The following is a 22002-nucleotide window of genomic DNA, read 5'->3' on the forward strand; positions in this document are numbered from 1 at the left end:
CCTCCACTGGAAATATATTGGGGGTATGGCTTCTTGTAGGCTTTACACTGTGTCAGCCACAAATACCTGAGCCTATTTATTGCCCTTTGACTTCTTTAAGTCGGGTGATTTTTCAATTTTATTTTAGCTATATTTTAGCTAAAATTTTATTTTTTTATTTTCCTTAAAGATTTTATTTATTTATTTGACAGAGAGAGAGAGACAGAGAGAGCACAAGCAGGGGGAGCAGCAGAGGGAAAGGAAGAAGCAGGCTCCCTGCTGAGCAGGGAGCCTGATGCGGGGCCAGATCCCAGCACCCTGAGATGGTGACCTGAGCTGAAGGCAGACGCTTAACCACCCAGGCGCCCTATATTTTAGCTAATATTTTAAAGAGGTAGAAAAAAATCACAAAATTTAATTTTTGCTTAATTTGAATTCCTTTTACTGTTGGCTTGCCCGCACTCAAAGGAAACAAAGATCACTGGGCCTTTGTCAGAACTTCAGTTTACAGGGCTGCAAACCCTGTCCCAAAAAATGCTAAGACCTTCACTGGCCAAGCACTTGGACACTGAGACATGCTGTCCCCATGAATGTGTGGCATTAACTTCAAGGCCTTGTCATGTTTTATAATCAAGCTCTATTATCTGTAGTTTACAAATAAGCCAGTAAGAAAGCAGTGATACTCAAGAAATGTTTTTAAGACCCCACAGATGATATATTAAAAAGCAGGAGTTTAGACATGACTTGGGGCAAATAACTACTCTGGATCTTTCAAAACCAAGGAAAAGCCTTTTAAAAAAATCTACTCTTGGCTTAGGTATCCAGGCTTATTGAATCCATAGACAATGTCCAAACCTAGAGAGTGAGGACATGTTGGTTACATGCTAGTGAGAGTAAACATGATACTACAATGACTTCACAGTCTCCAGAGGCTACAAGACTTGCTACAAAGATCCACTGGATAATTTGTGAACTGCCCATAAATTAGCATCCTGATAGCTAGGAACAAATGTCTCCGTCTTTCAGACACATTATTTTTCTTTGGTTGCATAAGAAGCCATTTCCTTTTCATTAATGACTTACATTTCCAGGTCAGACTTTACAACCCTGAAGGTCAGATTCAATTGCCAAGATTTCAATCCTCCTCAAAACTGCGAATAAAATTACGCAGCCAACCCAGGGGCAGTATCCTTTCATGAAGCAGAAGAATAAGGGCCCTGTGTGGGGAGAGAGAATGAGAGAGAGATTGATGCCTGCTGAGTGCTCTGAAAAGAAAGAATGGTGTCCCTCTCAAGCTTTTTCTCTCTTTTCCACATCTTAGACTACCTTTTCTCCCATTCTCTGAAACTATTTTCTTCCCTCACCCTACCCTGCACTGCCAGATATAGACTAGGATTCAATTATTAGCCTCCCTGAAGCTAGGATCCTGGCTAAAGAAGTTGTTTGGAGTTTGGACCACTCCATAATACCGTATAATATCACACTTCCAGGCTGAGCTTGGCATTTTTAGTCGCAGTGCTTTCATGTTTTTATATTTACCCTAAAGTTTTCCTTCTCTTGGAATGCTCTCCAACCTCTACATTTACATGTAGTCTATATGTACAGTCTGGCCCTCGTTTTCAAGATCCTCCTTGATGGCCTTACTCATTCTGAGTGTAAATATTTGCTGAGGGCTAGCATTTGTTGACTTCTATGGGACTTACACAATTTCCAATAAGATGCTCAGGATGGATAGATTTAAGACTCTATTATTTGAAACTCTGAAAAAAAAAAGATTTCAGAGCCTTTTTAGTATATGAGCATATATCATGCTTTTTATAAAAAGTAAACCTGTATCTCCAGCCAGAAAGGAGCCGTCCTCTTTTGAAATATGAATGCATATTCATTTTTCTTACTCATCTCATGTAATTATTTGTCCATTTAGACCACTGAGGGAATCAGTGGTCTAGGTGAATGGATGCCATTGATTTCAATGGTCACAAGGAACTAGGTCAAAATCGTTCTTAAAAATAATATATTTTCAATGTCCTGCAGACACTACGAAGAAAGTAGGTAACGGGAAATTACTGATTCTACCTTCACCCCTGTACTTATAATCAAATCTTTTTGTCATCATTTAGGACTGTGTTTAAAGACATCTTTTAGCCTTGATACACATTATCCAAGTCTATAGCTTTTTCTTTCAATACCTCAGTCCTTCCTCTCCAGTCAAACCCCATTGGATTTAAGCAGATTTCAGCTTCATTACAGAAAAGCTTATAAATAGTTGCAGCTGTCTAATAGGAAAAGGGTTGCATTAATAGCAGTGAGCATCCCAGTAAAGAATGAATGACCATTCATAATGGTGTTGTCAGAGACATCTCTGTATTATAAGTTTGATTTATCCTTCTATAATTCCAAAGTTCCATTATTGTCTTAGAAGATAAGTAATCTACATTATAATGTCTAATCAGCCTAGAATTGAAAACTTTTATATAACTATGTTACCAAGAATATTCTAACAGTTAACTTACTGGTATTAAGAAGCCTGCTTCTCCCTCTCCCACTCTCCCTGCTTGTGTCTCTCTCTCTCTCTATCAAATAAATAAATAAATAAAATCTTTCAAAAGAAAAAAAAGAACTTATTTTCATAAAACAGTCTTTCCATGCTACTCAGTAAACAATTACTGACTACCTAACAATTTACACACATAAGAATAATAGAAACTTATGATATAAAGCAAACCAGTAACATACAGATGCAGTTAGATAATTCCATTCAAAGATATATAAATGTTAGATAAATCTTCTTCCTGCAAGGGACCAGGGACAGAATTTATCTTTTATGCCCTCTTCTCTCCAGGTCTCCTTTTGAATTCCTCTTTCATTTTCTATACCAAGATTTTCAAATTGAAAGCAGCATTCTGAATCATATTTCAGAATATTGTCTAATTGTAGGCTTTCTTAATAGACTAGCTGCCAGTTGCAGAATGATTTTGGTGCCTCAAAGCAAAATTCTATAACAAGTTTAATATAACTCTCCTGATACCTGAAATCATCTCGGGCCAATCCAGCCTCTCCTTAAAGACTTTGCAATTGGAAAACATGGTGAGGAAGTTATCAAATTTCTCTATACTGCCAGTGAGGAAACAATACCGACGTGCCATAACAGAAGGAACACTTTGCAACAAGACTGGAATTACACTTTTATTTTAGGATAGCGTGCAACTTATGTATTCAAGAAGACTCATGTCAGGTTATCGTTTCGGCTTATTGTTGACATCTGACATTCAGATTTCTTTTACCCAGTGTTCTGAACATTTGATGTACCATGTGTGGAGGGGTAAGAGCGCATATTCCCTTGGATTGGAATCACATGGTGTAACAGTAAGACATTTTGGTTACTCTTGATAAAAATCAGAAGAAGATTTCTGGCAATGCTCTTGTTTCTTAATATGTCTTTAATCTATTACAGCTAGATTAGTAATACTTGTTTCCAATAGGGGCTGTTTTTGTCCAGTGGTTATGAGATGTGTCGCCTAGACAAGTTCATCATCATGTGAAGTACGTAATGAAAAAACAAAAAAAAGCACAACTGTTTTTCTTTTCTGCTTCATTTCAAGAGTTAGGAAAACTTGCCAGAAGTAGACTTATGTTAACTCTATCTATTCCTTGATATTTGAAAGGAGGAGTGAAATGGGAAGGATCTCCCCAGTTTAGTAGTATTGCAAGGAACATGTGGTCTCTCCTATATTTTTCATCAAAAATTAGAGTTCTTATTTCATATTTTGTACAAGTCTTAAATCTATCCAACATCTGTTTTTAATCAACAGCCATTACTGTCTTATGATTATCAAACCTAATCTATAATTGCTTTCTGGTGAAAAATAATAACCCTTCAGTTCTGATGTGAACTAAATGTAAGAGATGTGATAAGATCAAACAATGATCTCATCGAGCACAGGGACATATACTCTGCAAGGGATGGATTGCAGAAGAGTCCTTCAACCCCAAACAAAACCGTTTTCCATAAACCCCTCCAAAGTACAAAAGAATAAAACTGAAATATGAACATGCAAAGGGTCAGTTATTAAAGAGGAAAATAAATAATTTAAGAATAAAAATGAATATCTTCTTCAGAATGCGGTGTAAAAGAGGCTCAATGTGTTCAGTAAACATCACTAACAAAAGTGGATGTTAGCTGCCAACTTGAAGTTGCTGATGTTTTTTGGAGAGAGCTCAGATTCCCAGGTTATACAGTGCTCCCTCCCACGACTCTGACATGTATATAAACTCTGAGCTCTCCAAAGCCCACTGCCAGTTCTCTTCATGAACTAACTGCAACGGAGAGACTAAAGATGATTCCTTTCTTACCCATATTTTCTCTACTCTTGCTGGTTGTTGTTAACCCTGCAAATGCCAATGGCCATTATGACAAGATCTTGGCTCATAGCCGAATCAGGGGCCGGGATCAGGGGTAAGTCAGTGGTTAGGTTTTATAAAACTTTTTTTTATTTTTCCTTAGCTTGTTATATGTATAAGTATCTCTAAAGTTCCTTATATACACCAGGGTTTTTTTCTACATATCAAAAAGTAATAAGAAAAAGGAGAAAAGGAGTATTCTGTGATTTGTATATGTGTTTTAAACTTTAAAAATTACTGTCAAAATAATTTGCACGTAATTTTTTCTGAAGCATTATATAATTTTAATCTAATTGATAACATTTAACAGAGCATTTCATTATTATTTCACTTATTTGTATTTTTATTTCCTTCCAAAAATCTGAATGAGGTTTTCAAAATTAAAAATATATGGTTAGGGCTTTCATTATGTAAACAGCTTTGAATTATCTCACATGATGTTAGGGAAATTTTCCTTTAAGTTCTGTATGAAAATCAAGTAATGATTAATGTTCTTTGAATATTTTAAAGCATTTAAGCATGCTTTTGAATTCTACATTCTGTAAAATTTGCAAACATAACATATTTCTTGGAATAAATTCAACTACAACTTAGCATTTTTAAAGTTAATAGGCATAATTTAGTAACTTAACCAACCATTTATAATTTTCTTTTGAAATGGATCTTGGCACTTCTTCTAATGTCTCAGAAGGATTTTCACAGTGCTCAAAAGTTCCTTTGCTTTACAGTGCAAATATGACTTCCTATCTTTTTAAGAGAGAAAGACTTAAAATTCTGGCAGAGGATGTTGCTGATCTACTATTTCCACTCAGAGAAATAGATTTTCCTTTGTGCAGCCATATTATTCAGTTAATTTTAGCACTCATTTATTTCTGTGATTACTTACCTAGAAAACTACAGCGTGTCGTGTCTTTGGACCTAGTAAAAACCTGTCTCTTTTCCTCTCTTGATTCCTCATTGTTCCAGAGCCCGTCGTTCCAGACTAGAGTCCAAAATGAGCACATGTTTGGTTTAAAAAGGGTCAGTAGATTGTCTTACTATTAAAAGTAATAAGAATGAAAACAAAATTAAGTTGAACTTAATGCTCCTTGAATACTCCTACTAGATTAACTTTTGAAACACCAGTGTTCTCCTTTCGAGGATGTATAATTTCCTATTTTTCTCTCCCATAGACTTTAGTTTTTCTGATGATTCAGTATGCTTGCAACAAGAAGCAGATTTTTGCAAGACTAGAATCACATCTTTGAAAATTGAGTCCACATGTTAACTTTTTTTCCTGAACCATCTGACCTGAAGATATGAAAAACTCATTGTCATTAGGACGCTAACTTTCTTTTCTTCTCTCTCTATTCCAGCCCAAATGTCTGCGCCCTTCAACAGATTTTAGGCACCAAAAAGAAATACTTCAGCACTTGTAGGAACTGGTACCAAGGTGCCATCTGTGGAAAGAAAACGTAAGTTTCATCTTTTTCTTAATGCGCCAGTCCCCAAGATGTCTATGTCTTTCCTTAGACATATACACCATTTTACTTGAAAATACTCTCCCAAATTGCAAGCTTTAAAACAAAAATTGTATCATAAATGTGAATAAAGGAATTCTCCCTGCATTTCTCCCTCTGCTAGTGGACCTCTCATGAGCCCTGAATTTATCTGTCATGGAGGTCCAAAGGAAAAAATCACATGGCAATGTATAGAATCAGTGTGTGACTATGTCATTTCTACCCTTGGTTTGGCCCTCTTTTTTGGGCAAGACACTTAATCACTATGCCTCATTTTATAAAAATGGTTTCCTCAGTTTCCTCATTTTATAAAAAAAAAAATGAGCCAAGAATAAATTGATCTAAAATATCAGGATTTTTGAAGCACTATTTAATGTTTGCCTACACTCATTTGGAAATTATCTGAAATACTCCAGTTTACCTCAAAATTTTCATCGAAGTTTGAAGTTGGAAAGAACTTAAGCTTCATCTCTTCATTTAATCCAGTTATCCCACCCCAAACTACCAGATCCACAGGGGTCCACAAAGGTGATAAAGCCTGTTATTACATATATTATTTCAATAGCCAAAATGACAATTATATTTACTTAGTTAGATATTTCACTGATTAACTTAAAATCAGAAAATATTTTTCATTACTTGATAGAAATGTGTATTGATTTAATCTGTCAATAAATGTTGGTAGGAAAATACAATCCTGAGCATATAAAAGTTGAGAATGACCCATGTGGTCCAAGTTCTTCATTTTAAAGTGAAGGAGTTGAGTCATACAGTAAGTTACTATATCAGAAAAATTAGAGATACCATTGCTGGTCAAAAAAACAGTGCTTCCTATTAATTTGGACACCACTCCCAATGAAAGATGCCTTGAGAACCAAATATCTGAACGAGAACCTGCTTACTACATCATCATTAAACTTCAGTTACCCTAAATAGCTGGAAGGATTGAGGGATTGTTAAAATCTTATTCCTAATTTAATAATGTTGGTACAAATACTAAACATAGCATCACTTAACTTCTTGGAGCCTTCATTTCTTTACCTGTGATATGTGGATGTTATAGTTACAGAGTTTTTTGGGGTAGAATGATTTGATGAATGTGAATTTGCTAAGTAACTCACAATATCAATTGTCCTTAAATTTAAAGTACTTAAACAAATGGATATGTGTGGGTGGGAAAAGGAGTTATGACCAGAGGCCTACCTAAAATGCTAAGATTATCTTTATTTCCAGATAAAAATCATGTATTCAATGCATATCACCTTAGCTGGACTCTACTTCTCCATGGTCACTAAATCTAGGACACCACAGAACTTTGCTGCCTGTTCCTGTTCATTTGCTTAATAGAGTTTCAACTGATGATACGTTTTGGCCTAGACCTTATTCTTATTAGTTTGCAGACATCTGCTAGACTTGTGAGTCATTCACACAATTACAATGTAAGTCAGTGATTGCAATGATCTTGGCCATGATGCAGGCTGGGACCCAGTTGGGAACTCTGAAGCTCAGGATTCTCTTCCCTTTGTTCTTCATATTCGTGGTTACCATGAGGCATATTTGGAATGCACACCAACTACATAAGGACTTGCTCTCTGAATTATTCAGGGGATATCTTTATTACATCCTTCCTGGAATTTAGGAAAGTATGATATAATCTCACTCCAACCATCTAAATATATTAGAGATGCCAAGGCTTGTACAAAGGTTATGCCAACATTCTTTCTTGTTCTCCATTTAAGAAAAAAAAAATCCTGCTTTGAAGCCTGGCTTTTTACCAGGGACATAACAGCGTCTCCTTTGTTAAATTAAATTAGCTTATTTCCCCGAGTAGCTTAATTTTCACAAGCACATTTACATCTGTGCTCTGAAATAAATGTAAATGCTAGACGTTAGTTTCAAATAATCAAATAAATCAATAACATTGACAAGAGGAATGCGTGTTTTGCCATCTGCATGCAGCTGCTAACGTTTCCAGAGACATCTTTAGGACTTTTTGTATCAGTTGACAGAAATGTTTGTCTTTTGCTTGAACAGTTGCTTTGCAGATTTGAAGGAAGTAATTATGCAGGTCTAATGATAAACATGAATTTCCTAAGTTTAAGACATTTCCTACAACATATACTGGCCAAATAGTACAGTATTTTGTAGACGTCTTTTCAGCTGGCATTTTTATGAGATTTTAGATAACTAATCAGAAAATGGAGATAAGTTTTCCACTTTTAGAGATGTGCATAGTAATGATTTTTCTTTACTCTTGTTTTGTCCTACTAACCATGCGGGAAATTTAAGTTTTGTGTAGAATAAATGTTCTCCTGAAAAAAAACCTACATTTTGTTTCTTAGAATATCAACTCAGATAACCATATTGTTCAACTATCAGCTGAAATTGCAACTGATTGTTTTGGAATTTTATTCCATCTGGTGTACCAATTGTCTACACTAAGGCTAATCTTTGGTTCATATTAGCATGTGTTACAGAAATTTTTGTTACATTAATTTCCTCTTCTATTCACTCTTTTACTTCAAGTTAGTACTATCAATACTGGACCAATAAATATGTAGCTCAATTTTTTAAATTGTATACAATATATGCTAAAGCTAATGTGTAAGCAATTCTGAATCAATCCTTTGGCATCCAAATATTCACATTTATTTATATGGGGATCTAAGTAAATAAATTGTTTCAGGGGCCATCTTAGGATTTGCATAAGTCTCCCATACAGTTTCCATATGTTTCTAATACCAGCTATTCTTGAAATTATTTTAAAATTGAAGAACAAGGGCGCCCGGGTGGCTCAGTTGGTTGAGCGACTGCCTTCAGCTCAGGTCATGGTCCTGGAGTCCCGGGATGGAGTCCTGCATCAGGCTCCCTGCTCAGCGGGAGGTCTGCTTCTCCCTCTGACCGTCTTCACTCTCGTACTCTCTGTCTCTCATTCTCTCTCTCTCAAATAAATAAATAAAATTTTTAAAAATAAATAAATAAATAAAATTGAAGAACAATTTGAAATTGGCATGTCTCACTTAATTTTGTCGATTTTTTTTAATCTATCAACTATCTTTGAGTCAGTTTTCCATGCCAGAAATTTTTTTCTCATTCATCTTTCATATTTTACTACATACGTGTATATGCATAAATAATGTTATATTGTACTTTTTAAATTGACATCAAGAAAATAGAGAAATAGGAATCTAAGATCACAAACAAGACCACAAATCATGGATAATCAATTAATAGACCTGGCTTTAATTTGAAAAGCTTATTTACTTTTTAAACTATAGAAGACCATTTCTTATATCATTAATAATTCTACTTTTTACAAGCTTTCTTTTATTGTAACTTTTATCATACTAAGAAAAATTTTTTCATTCTTATAGTGATCTTTTTCTTAAATATATCCAAATTCTCTCATTCATTCATACTTTTTGAATACGATTATCACAACTAGGAAAAAAACAGAAATAAATAATATCTGGACTAGTCAATGTGTGTTTAATTACTAAATTAAAGATAATCAGTCCTTAAGTAATTATCTTAAACTGCACGACATGGAATTTATCTATTAAAAATGACAAAATGGTCTGTAATTCCTCTTTACTTGTAATATTCCCCCATTTACAATTTTTGTTTTGTACATTCACCTTCATATTTCTATTGAGAGGAAACAAACAAATAAAATTATGTAAAATTTTAATTAAAAATACTACTTATGCTAGATTTTGAAGTAGTCCAGAAAATGTCAAATGGAATTTGATGAAATGAAGATCGGGATTATATTTTTAACAAAGTAAGAAATAAAAACAACTATATAGATGATTTTAGGTTGCTATTTTCCCACAAAACAGAGTAATTTAAACAAACTTATTTTGGATATATCTTTGTTTGCTGAATTTTCTGGTTTGTTGCCTTAATTATACCTTTATATAACTTAATACACTTTGTTAATTTTGAAAAAATAGCACTTTCTTGAATATTGTATTGTAGAAGATTTTTAAGATTGCATTTAATATGATCAAACTAATAGCTCTATTGGCAATTCAAATCTAAAATATTATTTTAGTTAGCAGTAGAATAGCTTTTATTGATTGGAATGGGTTAATGTATTTACTGATGTTTCTAGTTTCTAATAACCTTATACTAATAAACATTTCTAACTATTTATAGTTCACAAAATGATCTCAAAAGCATCATTTTATTTGAGACTCACAGCTAGCCTGTGAGTAGGTATCATAGCTACTACATCCATGTTAAATAGGTGGAGAAACTGAGACTCAAATTTGTTAAATTACTTGCTCAAGGTCACACATCTACCAAGGACAGAGCTGGGAACCAAACCTCATCATCTGCCTCAAGATCCTGGAACAATGTCATGACACTACATAGAGAAATCAAACTAATATAAGTAACTTGGTATCAGGAAAAAAACAATTCTAGAGTCTCATAAATTATAGCAATAAGTGGCATATTTTTGCTAAGTTTATATGGAAATGAATTCTATGTAGTTCCTCATTTTAATATTAGTTTCTTCTGCTATACAGGACTGTGTTATATGAATGTTGCCCTGGTTATATGAGAATGGAAGGAATGAAAGGCTGTCCAGCAGGTAAAATTTCAATTATTGAAATAAATGAGGAACTTGTCTTGTGTAAGGAAAAAGATTTGAGGTAGCTCAGCTTATAGAAAAGCCAAATGTGTGTGTGTGTGTGTGTGTGTGCGTGCGTGTGTGTGTGTGTGTGTATGTGTGTGTGTATTTAGCACCATGGTAAATCCTAAGATATACCACCATCTTTGTGTTAATCATGACTTTGTCATGATTACAAAGTATTAAAACATACTGCTCATGCACTGAATGTTGGACCATACAACAGAAGATCGATCATAAATTTAAATTAGTTCAACTTTCCTTCAGGAATGAAAATCCTCTCTACAAAATCCATCTTTGAATTTGTCTAGAAACATGGAGTGGACTAGTTGGGAAGGCATAATCTTCTGTAATTGAACAGCTCTGTTCAATTTTTTTTTCTTAAAGATTTTTTATTTATTTATTTGAGAGAGAGAGAAATGAGAGCCAGAGAGCATGAGAGGGAAGAGGGTCAGAGGGAGAAGCAGACTCCCCGCTGAGCAGGGAGCCCGATGTGGGACTCGATCCTGGGACTCCAGGATCATGACCTGAGCCGAAGGCAGTTGCTTAACCAACTAAGCCACCCAGGCACCCTGAACAGCTCTGATTTTTAAAACTTCCCTCATATTGAAAATTGGTTTTCTAAATTTGCCAAAAATAGTTAATCCAGTTCCTCTTTGAAATAGCAGCCATTCAGATATTCAACACCAATCATCACATACGTCCTCTGGCTAACCTCTCTTTCTCAACAGATTTCTCTTCTCTGAGCTATCACCCCCCAGTTCTTCTAATATAACATAAACTTTGGGGCCCTCACCATCATGGACACCAATGCATAAAAAGTCTCTAATCCAGTCATTGTCTTTCTGAATGTGATCCTGGACTGGTGCCTGTATTCCCTGTGTGTCCCAGCAGCTGAGAGAATAAAATCAAGACACTTCCCTTTTGGGGTCCCCTGAACTTTGGTTAATGTCATTGGTAACCACGTCTTATCATTAGCTCATAATGAATTTATGATCAATTAAAATTAATTACAGGACTTTATATCAAGTCAGGCCTTTCTCTAGGATTTATTTTTTCAACTTGGGCATAAGGACATATATGGAGCTCTGTTACCTTTAACTTGTTAATTTTGACTCGTTTTCTTCATCTTTTTGGGGTCTGATTTTATAATTTATTAATTGTGTCACCTAGTCTTTATATATCTGCAAATGTAAAACCATTTCTCCTGTGATATTATCCAAATCATATGAGTTTTCAAATAAGATAGGGTCAAAAAATAAATAAATTAGCTGCATCAACTTTCAGGTTCACATTCATATATTAATATTTCTTCTGAAGTTCAGGAAAAATATTCTGGAAGCATTAGATACTTCCATCTATTTCCTTCCTGAAATTATGCTGAGAGAAGTAGATCTACATGTTTCTTCCAGAAACCCAAATCTATAAAAATGAATATCCCAGTACCTAACAATATTATGCCATTTAGGAATTTAAGCCAACACGAAAAAAAATATGACCTTTGCCATCCTCAGTGAGAAGTGAGGAGCATCTTTTTTTTCAGTGAATCAAAATATTTACTGATAATTATAACTGAACTAGTACTGACATAGCAGGAGTCACACCTACATACACTAGATGTTAACCAGGATGATAATTTAAAATTCATTTTCCCTCAACACACAAGATATATGAAATAATAATTTTCAATGGCATTTTATTAGTTAGCCCTCAAAAGGCAACTTTTATATAAAATTGATAGTTCATAGAATTTTATTGCCAAAATTATCAGTGAAATGTATTGAGGAACTTAGTGTAAAATTTAAATGATTGTGAGATAATATTTGTGAAATATTATCCTAAGTAATTCTTCATTTCTTGATTGTTTCAGTTTTGCCAATTGACCATGTTTATGGCACTCTGGGCATCGTGGGAACCACCACAACACAGCGCTATTCTGATGTCTCAAGACTGAGAGAAGAGATTGAAGGGAAGGGATCATTCACTTACTTTGCACCGAGTAATGAGGCTTGGGACAACTTGGATTCTGTAATTCATTATTTTTATTAATATCATCATTTTTATTGTTGTTTCATTTTAATTGTTTTAACTTGGAAATTAATAGAAATTTTATATCTTTTTTGTTATACATATATGAGGATACATAAAAGAATGAGTTATTAAGTGTAAGGATGAAAGCATCTTAATACATCCATAAATGGAATAACTCCCCAGCAGGTTCATAGACTGATTAAAAAAGGCAAACCAAGAGTGGACTGAACTGGTGTTTATCATTATTCTAGTTTACTCCTTTCCTCTTTCCTTTTTGATTGGGAAGAAACATATTGAATTTTAGATGACATATGTAATAGAAAGGTAAGTTAAGAAGCCTAGTGGAATTTAAAATTTATTATAAGGCATATTATAAAGATATAATTAATTATTTTTAATTATATGTAAATATACTTGGCTGCTCGGATATTGACATATTTATAAACGTGTATGGATATTTAAATGAAGTATTATAAGCAACGCATTTGATTTTCAGACTTTTTGTACATAGTCTGTAATACACAAAATTTCCAATCTGTAACACTGGTATATTCCTGCTTTCTACTCGATATGAAGGTGAATCGATAATTACTACTAGAGTCAAATAATACTTAGTAAAACTTAGGCAGATTTCTCTAGATATTATCTTGCTACATTAACCGTGTGGTTAATTGCTTGCATTACAGAACTCTCTCTGCTGGTTGTCCTTGACCGCGTCTCTTAACCACCTTTCTAGTTCCTTTTGCTGACTCCTCTTCTTCCTTCACTTGAGAATGAGTCTTATTAAAGTCTCTTCTGGGAATTAGACTTTGCTCTTTATATACACTTTTAATGGCTTCAGCTATCACTTTAGTGCATATAACCATGAAATCTGTTTCTGAAGCTTGTTCTCCTTGGAACCTCAGGAGAATATTTCTAATGTCCATTTTAATATTTCTCCTTAGATACACCACTGCATCTTTAAACAAAAAGTTATCTAACATATGTGCCACTTTCTTTCTCCCCACAAACAATTGCTTTTCTGCTGTCTTTTTTTCCCATAATTGGCAGTACCTATCTTAAGTGTTTAGACTTGAAAATGGTGAGTCATCCTGCTTCTGCTCTAATTCTTACAAGCTACTGTTAGTCATCGAGGTCTCATGTTTCATCCTCCTCTCTGATACTCTCATTTTTGCTCTGCATTAGCACCAGATTAACCTTCCCAAAGCCCAGTCTAATCATTATATTCCAGTGCCACAAAATCTTCAGTGTCTCCTTTTTGCCAGTTTACTCAGGCATTAAAGTCTTCCACATTATTGTCCCACATACTTTTCTAAAATTCCTTCTTAATATTATCTAAGAAACATAAAAGTATGTGCTAACCAAATGTACAACACCTGCTCTCCCAACATTCACCCCTGTGTCAACAACTGGACTTAGAATGGTCACTACTATTCCTACCCTATGTACCCTTTAAGGCCTATACCCACGCCTTGAATAGCTGCCTTTCCTTATTTGACCCATAGTGTGATTATAAGTATTTTAATAATGAACTGCAATAAAATAAACTTCTATCATTTCAATTTTTCCTAGGATATCCGGAGAGGCTTGGAGAGCAATGTAAATGTTGAATTACTGAATGCTTTACATAGCCATATGGTTAATAACAGAATGTTGACCAAGGACTTAAAAAATGGCATGATTATTCCTTCAATGTATAACAATTTGGGGCTTTTCATTAACCATTATCCTAATGGGGTAAGTTTCATGAATAAAAAATACATTTCTGAGCAATATCACCTTTAATATTTTCTATACCTTTTATATCATGTTCATAGAAATAGTAAAATATTAGTGAATGTAAGGACTATATTATACTTTTTCCTCACATTTAGAGCATGCAAATTTCTAATTCATTGGCTGACTTCTACTAGAGAATGATTGGGAGGAGGAAATTAAATTCACAGTTGATTGACAGTAGCCTTAGATGTCCTAAAAAAGGGAAATTTTAGTAGTTGATGTGTTTGAAAAATAATAACCAAAGAAAAAATAGTAAATAAGAATTTATCAAAGAATAATCAGAGAATGGTATTCCTTTATTCATCCTCTAGCTACTATACTGATTTAGGTTCTTGTGTGTGTAGATAAGAGTCTTTGTGGGAAACTTTCAACAGGGTCATAGGGCTCTTTCAACAAATTTCCAGGGAGAAAAAGGGTCAGTGATGAGGCAATAATTGGGAAATCACTGGAATAAAACTGATTATATTTGTGCAATAACTATTTCTCTCTCTCAGAACTTCCTTTAGGGCTGATAGACTTTTTCATGTAATTCATTGGCCTGCAGTTAAAATAGTTTATGACTATCTCTATAAAGAGAAGAGAAGGGAAAAAAAAGCAATAACTCAAATGAAAAAAAATGCTTTTTTGTATGTTAAGTGTAACTGGATTGGGTTTTCAACTGGTCCTGTTTTCTCTTAGTTTCTTTTTTAGACAGAGCAATATATGTCTTTATCCTCAACATTTACATTTAGAATGTAGGCTTCTTCATGTTACCTTTACTAGTAGAAATGAAAAATAGATAATGGTCTTGCAGTCTCAGTGGTCAATTGATGGCTCTGATTTCTGCACTTTGATCTTCCCAAATAATTATAGGTTGTCACTGTTAACTGCGCTCGAATCATCCATGGGAACCAGATCGCAACAAATGGTGTTGTACATGTCATTGACCGTGTCCTTACACAAATTGGTACCTCAATTCAAGACTTCATTGAAGCAGAAGATGACCTCTCATCTTTTAGGGTAAGCACAGGAAATAAAAGCAGATTGTCTTGCATCATTGAAATTTCTTTTTCTCTGTCAGAATCTAACAATAAAAATGCTTTTTAAAAAATATGGCAGAATTGTAACAAATATGTTTCTTGAAATGAAAAGAGTTCTATTTTACACTGAAGAGGTCATCCCATATGACATAATAATACTTGTGTGGACATGATAGATACAGAAAGGTTAGTTATGTGCCTATAGTGTATTTACTGCATTTAGTATGTGTCCATCTCAGTTACATGTACTGTTGGATATTGCTACAGTCACACAAACATGGGCAGGATTCCAATTCTTACAAACAGGTTTGAGGAAAGTTGGAAAGGACGCAGTTGGTTGTGCCAAAAAATAATATTTTAAAGATCTAACAAAAGCAAACTTCCATAATTTCCTATAGAATCAACTCCCTCCTGACAGCCTAGGTTAAGTGTATTGTAATTTTCTTTTGGATTTGCAATGTGCAAGCCTCTAAAAAGCACATTTGTGTTTCAGGCAGCTTCTATCACATCTGATATACTGGAGTCCCTTGGAAGAGATGGTCACTTCACACTCTTTGCTCCCACCAATGAGGCTTTTGAGAAACTTCCACGAGGTGTCCTAGAAAGGATCATGGGAGACAAAGTGGCTTCTGAAGGTACTAAAATGTTCTCTTCTATGAGAAGCCTCCCAGAATTCCAAGAAGAAAAGAAAATTAAAAAAAAAAAGATTAAGTCATGCCAGTATTATCAGCTTTGATAAGCAAAGGCAAAGAAAAACTTTTGTTCTCAGGTGGACCACAAAAATCTTAAAAAAAACAAAGTCCTTGAAAGAGTCAGCAGAATAATTGAATAATTAATAATTAATTTAAAAATAAGTATATTATAAAGATCACATTCTTTTTTACTGCTTTCAAGTAAGTAAGTAGCAGGCATTAAAAGTTGGTCACTGTTGAAAAGAAATAATAGATCAAATTTTAGTATCATATACGTATTATGTAATGCTTTTAATTCTAAATTTATGCTAAAAGGTATAATTAAGTTGAGAAAATTGCATGGTTCTCTTGAGCTATTACTTAGTTATACACAGAATTTAGCTTCGTTCCAGTCTCCCTTTCTACTCTCAAATAGATTTTACATTGTGAGTAGTACATTTAACTTAGCCTCTCCCAAAATACATTTAACCAATTTAAAATGAGAAGTTTTGATGATACAGATATAGATATAATACAGTTGAGGGATAGATACCTTCAGATATCTTCCAAGAAATCATCTTTATTTTGGCTACTCTCCAGATGCTTTCTGTAGGGAATTATTTGTCTTACCCTTATCTCTTTACAAATCATATGCAGTTATTCTGTCATGAGCAGCTAATGCAAGATGCTGTTTGGGTGTTTAGGAATAGGTATCTCTAATAAGTACAGGAACATTCTTCTTGTTTTCACATCAGAAATTTCTTTCTTATGATAGTGGTTGGAACCTGCCTTAACACATTTTCTAAGTGCTACACAAATCATTTCATGCAACCGAACTTCTCTTCTTATTTCCTACTGAGCTAAGCTATTTCTATTGTATAGTTCTTATAGTTAATTGAAAAAGTGTTCCTAGAACATAAACAGAATTTAAAAACCTTCAGTCAATACTTAGGTCTTATGTGTATTGTATTTCTTAGGAATACTTAGGTCCACAGTGAAACGTCTTTTAAGGGTTAAGTGCAATTTCCCTTGATCTCAAAACTTGCTGCTTTTAATTTGTCCTCCAGCTCTCATGAAGTACCACATTTTGAACACCCTCCAGTGTTCTGAAGCTATCATGGGAGGAGCAGTCTTTGAGACTCTGGAAGGAAACACCATTGAGATAGGATGTGATGGTGACAGCATAACAGTAAATGGAATCAAAATGGTGAACAAAAAAGATATCGTGACAAATAATGGCGTCATCCATTTGATTGATCAAGTCCTAATTCCTGATTCTGGTGAGCAACAGTTTCAGATTCTTCCACCTACTATGTTTACCAGTTATGATGCCTCTAGACTAAATCCATGAAAAATGAATGTGTGGTATAAGGAAAGGCATGTGAAGCACAAATAACAGCCTACTGAACTGAGTACCAAGTAGCCTGTGTACTTATGGGCTCTCCACGCAAGGAACTCTTGCTTTCCAGGGCTTCTAACAGTATTTATAAAGGGTCTCACAGTACCACAGTTTTTCTTGAAAATGAAAGGAAAAAGGTATAACGAAACGGTCAGCTTTGGATAACTGAAAGGGCTATGACACTCACAACAGAGGCAGGAGGTAAGCAATAGAGAATTAAAGACAATGAAAATAAGAAGCCAGAAAAATATTTTCTTTCTGAAATCCTCTGTGGTTATCAACCCCCAAAAAGGAATCTGGAACTCTTACTAGGGAAGGGCAGGATATCTTATCACATTGTCATTGCAGCAAATAGTTTATAGAGAACAACCAAGAATTGATTTACTAATTTCAGGATGATGATAATAACAAAGATGACATTGTTGGTACGGTGATGGTTTACTTTACAGCCAAACAAGTTATTGAGCTGGCTGGAAATCAGCAAACCACTTTCACAGACCTCGTGGCCCAATTAGGCTTGGCATCTGCCCTTCGGCCAGATGGAGAATACACTTTACTGGCACCTGTGAATAATGCATTTTCAGGTATGTACTGGACACTGTCCTTCCTACTCTCCCTCCCCCACCAACCCTCACACAGCTTTTCTCTTCACCATATTGTTTGCATTAAGGAATAACAGACGTTTTACAAGGTGTTGATTATTTCTTTATTGGGTACACATCATTAGCACTATGTTGTCTCTACTAAAATGTCCTTCATTTCAAAACATTTCATTTTAATAGATAATAACCTATAGAGAGTGAAAGTTTGTAATAAAGCGTATTCATTTATTTTATGAATCTAATCATATTTCCAGCACACATAAAGGATATATTAATAGATCTTAAGAAAAATTGATCTGATTTGTTTATTGAACACCAACATAATATTTAAGAATAAATAGTTTCATTTTTCATCTCAAAATTTGATATAAGGTGTCAAATTATAAATAAAAACAAGAGACTATTTTATTATAACTTTTATATTATGATGTAAACTATTATTATAAGTATTTTATCTAGTAGCTGCTCCTCAAGGATGGTGTTTAGATTAATGTAACCTGCCACTTTTTCCAGAAAAATGATTTCACAAAGACATATTTAAATTGTAAAGCAAAATTTAGTAATTAAAAAGTATTATTTTAAAAATATTTTTCCAAATGCTAAATTGTGATACATAAAATTATTAATAAAAATTCAAATTCCTAGAAATGCTATTATTCCTCTTTGTAATAACTATACTCAGATGTGTTGACATTAACCTACCTTTAGGATGGTGGATGTGTTTTGATTTTCTTTTCAGAAGTAAAGATAAATTTACAAATGATTTGTCAGTACTGTTTTATATGACCAATGTATATCACAATCTCGGCCAATATTAGAGTTTAATTTTGCCAATGACCACATAAAACTATGTTACAGAGATGGAACCCATTGTTTGAACCCCTTAGAATAATGTTACAGTCATTTGATGGAAGAGCTCACAGAGTCTCTAATTGGTGCATGGAACACACAGCCTTGAGCATTTAGCTGACTCATATATTTTATGAGTAAAAAAATCCATAATATCCATAGTATTAGGGGTTAGCCATTTTCATGATTTTCTCTTATCAGGAGGAATTTTAATGCTTTCTAAATAATCCTATTTCTTCATGAATTTATTTATAGATGATACTCTAAGCATGGATCAGCGGCTTCTTAAATTAATTCTGCAGAATCACATATTGAAAGTAAAAGTTGGCCTTAATGAGCTTTACAATGGACAAAAGCTTGAAACCATTGGAGGCAAACAGCTCAGAGTCTTCGTCTATCGTACAGTAAGTGAATCAGAAAAAGATAAAATATCCACATTGCCCTAAATGTCAAATGCAATGTCCTTGTCTGAGAATATTGTTACAACAAATGTTTCCAGAATTTTATTACTGTGGTTTTAGTAACAGTAAATATTCACAGGAAGATCAGGGAACTGAGTAATGTATGAAAAGACTGTGAGAAAAGCACACAAAAAGTGGTGAGTATTAATAATTCAGGTAATTTGCATTCATTTAATTATAAATAACTTTCTGTTCTAAACAATTAATTATTTCAATTCTAGAAATCATTGAAACTCCTTTAAAATAAGCTTTTGATTTATGGAGTCCTGTAAGTTTACAAGGTAATTTTTTATAGACATATAAAGATCTCTGAACTCTATAAAATGGTTCTAACATACTTTATCTGAGGGAATATTTCTAGAAAATATTGCTTATGAAAATTACAATGCAAGTAGTGGTGCTGTTCAATTTCTGTCCTGGCAACAGATGCATCTAGAGCTCAAAGATTTCACAGGAAGTCGAACATTACCTGATGCAATACACAGCAGCTGCTCACGATGGTTCCACAATCCCAAGACACACATTTTACAAGATGCAGAAAATGGGCTGCATGTACATATATTTGTTCAAAAACACTATAACAAAATCAATAATGTGACATGATTGATAGAACCTTACAGTCAGGAAAATATAGTAAATATCTACGGAGATCGCAAAAGGCACTGAAGTCAGGAAACTTTATGGTTAAAGAGGGTCCTAAAGAGTTAAAGGGTGAAAGTTTCTTAAAGAGGGTGTGGATGAATGGTTCAAACCTGGAGAAGAATGATGAAAAATATAGACATGGAATTCTACGGAATTTTTGTTATTTGTGGATGAAACTACCTGCCTGACACATAGGATAGCTTAACCTGTGGTAGAAAACCTGATTGAATAAGAAGTGTGAGGTCAGATAGTGCCCAACCTTAAAAACAGAAGTGAGATGCTATTTCCTCGGGCTGGAGAGGTCAGGAGACCTCTTAGAAAAGTCAATCCATTAACTCAACTATGCATCTACTTCCACATAGGATATTTCAAGTAGTGAAATGGACAGTTGTATCTTTCCCTTCTTTGCTAGGCTGTCTGCATTGAAAATTCATGCATGGTGAGAGGAAGCAAACAAGGAAGAAATGGTGCCATTCACATATTCCAAGAGATCATCAAACCAGCAGAGAAATCCCTCCATGAAAAATTAAAACAAGATAAGCGCTTTAGGTAAGCCTATTGGTTTTATCTCCACAAAAAAACAAAAACAAAAACAAAAACCACCATGAGAACTATTGAAATAGTTTTGTTTCACAGTTAGTATTCCCAAAGGCATTCAGTATTCAGTATTACTGAAAATAGGGGAGTATGTCAGAGGGGGAGACGAACCATGAGAGATGATGGACTCTGAAAAACAAACTGAGGGTTCTAGAGGGGAGGGGGGTAGGGGGATGGGTTAGCCTGGTGAAGGGTATTGAGGAGGGCACGTTCTGCATGGAGCACTGGGTGTTATGAACAAACAATGAATCATGGAACACTGCACCAAAAACTAATGATGTAATATATGGTGATTAACATAACAATAAAAAAATTAATAAAAAAAAGAAAAAAAGAAAAAAATAAAATAAAAAAAGAATTTAGAATAAGAAGTCCATGCAAATGTTTTCAAAACTGAAAGATATTCTTAACACTATTTTGCTTCCTGGTGCACCATAATATGATTTGTTGAGTGAAACAATCTAATAGATTGACCTACTCCTTGCAATGTTTTTACATTTAAGTTTTTGAAAAAATGACAGTAAACTAGCAAAGACTATTTTGTGAAATATTAAATGAAAAACACACACTTCTATTTTGTTATGAAATGTGACCTTGTCAAGTTTTATAAGATAAAAACTGAGTTTAGGAAATTTAAAAACCATATGTATATTTAAATAATTTCCCCATGATAAAACTTTTTTAACAGGTAAACTGCATTTGAAACATGAAAATGGATGAACAGGGGGGCCTGGGTGGCAGAGTCAGTTAAGTGTCTGACTCTTGGTTTTGCTCAGGTCATGATCTCAAGGTTGTGATCTCAGGGTCATGAGATCTAGGCCTGTGTCAGGCTCCACGCTCAGCACAGTCTGCTTGGGCTTCTCTATCTCCCTCTTCCTCTGCCCCTCCTCCACCCCTTCAAATAAATAAATAAATCTTAAAAAAAAAAAAGAAAATGCATGAACAATTTCTCATGCTTTCCACCATAAATGGATTCTATTCTATTCCATACATACTTAAATCTAAGTCTAACAAATAAACATGTGTCTTTCCTGCTTAGCATCTTCCTCAGCCTACTTGAAGCTGCAGACTTGAAAGAGCTCCTGACACAACCTGGGGATTGGACTTTATTTGTTCCAACCAATGATGCCTTTAAGGGAATGACAAATGAAGAAAAGGAAATTCTGATTCGTGAGTAGAAGTGAATACCAGATATTTGCCCCTAGAGTTCAGGATCTCATTTCTTCTTCAAGCATTCCTGCCCAGAAGTCAGCCTCAAAAATGTCCCCTCTTTAATATTCATGGTTAGCCTTAGTTTCCTTTAATTCACTTGGAATATGTGGAGGGTCACTCGTTAATGTTCTTAATTAACTACTTGCTGTTGTGGTTGTTGAGCTAGATGTTCACTTATGCTATTTCTATTAAAGTCCACACAGTTAGGTGACAAAGAAAGTA

The 22002-nt window shown here is 34.3% G+C and overlaps 1 protein-coding gene across 6 annotated transcripts in view; it reads left to right on the forward strand.

The window, feature by feature from the left end:
- Nucleotides 1–4079: 4079 nt before the first annotated feature.
- Nucleotides 4080–22002, forward strand: part of POSTN (periostin) — a 35075-nt gene continuing 17152 nt past the window's right edge. For all 6 annotated transcript variants that reach the window (XM_027590982.1, XM_027590984.1, XM_027590981.1 and 3 more), the window contains exons 1-12: nt 4080–4435; nt 5736–5834; nt 10415–10479; nt 12389–12546; nt 14122–14286; nt 15181–15327; nt 15841–15982; nt 17086–17298; nt 17867–18001; nt 19124–19272; nt 20384–20520; nt 21608–21738. In XM_027590982.1, the coding sequence (XP_027446783.1) occupies nt 4317–4435; nt 5736–5834; nt 10415–10479; nt 12389–12546; nt 14122–14286; nt 15181–15327; nt 15841–15982; nt 17086–17298; nt 17867–18001; nt 19124–19272; nt 20384–20520; nt 21608–21738 (1660 nt within the window). In that variant the 5' untranslated portion in view covers nt 4080–4316. The remainder of the gene's footprint in view (nt 4436–5735; nt 5835–10414; nt 10480–12388; nt 12547–14121; nt 14287–15180; nt 15328–15840; nt 15983–17085; nt 17299–17866; nt 18002–19123; nt 19273–20383; nt 20521–21607; nt 21739–22002) is intronic.

This window comes from Zalophus californianus, chromosome 3, assembly GCF_009762305.2.
Source record: "Zalophus californianus isolate mZalCal1 chromosome 3, mZalCal1.pri.v2, whole genome shotgun sequence".
NCBI classification, from domain to species: Eukaryota; Metazoa; Chordata; class Mammalia; order Carnivora; family Otariidae; genus Zalophus; species Zalophus californianus.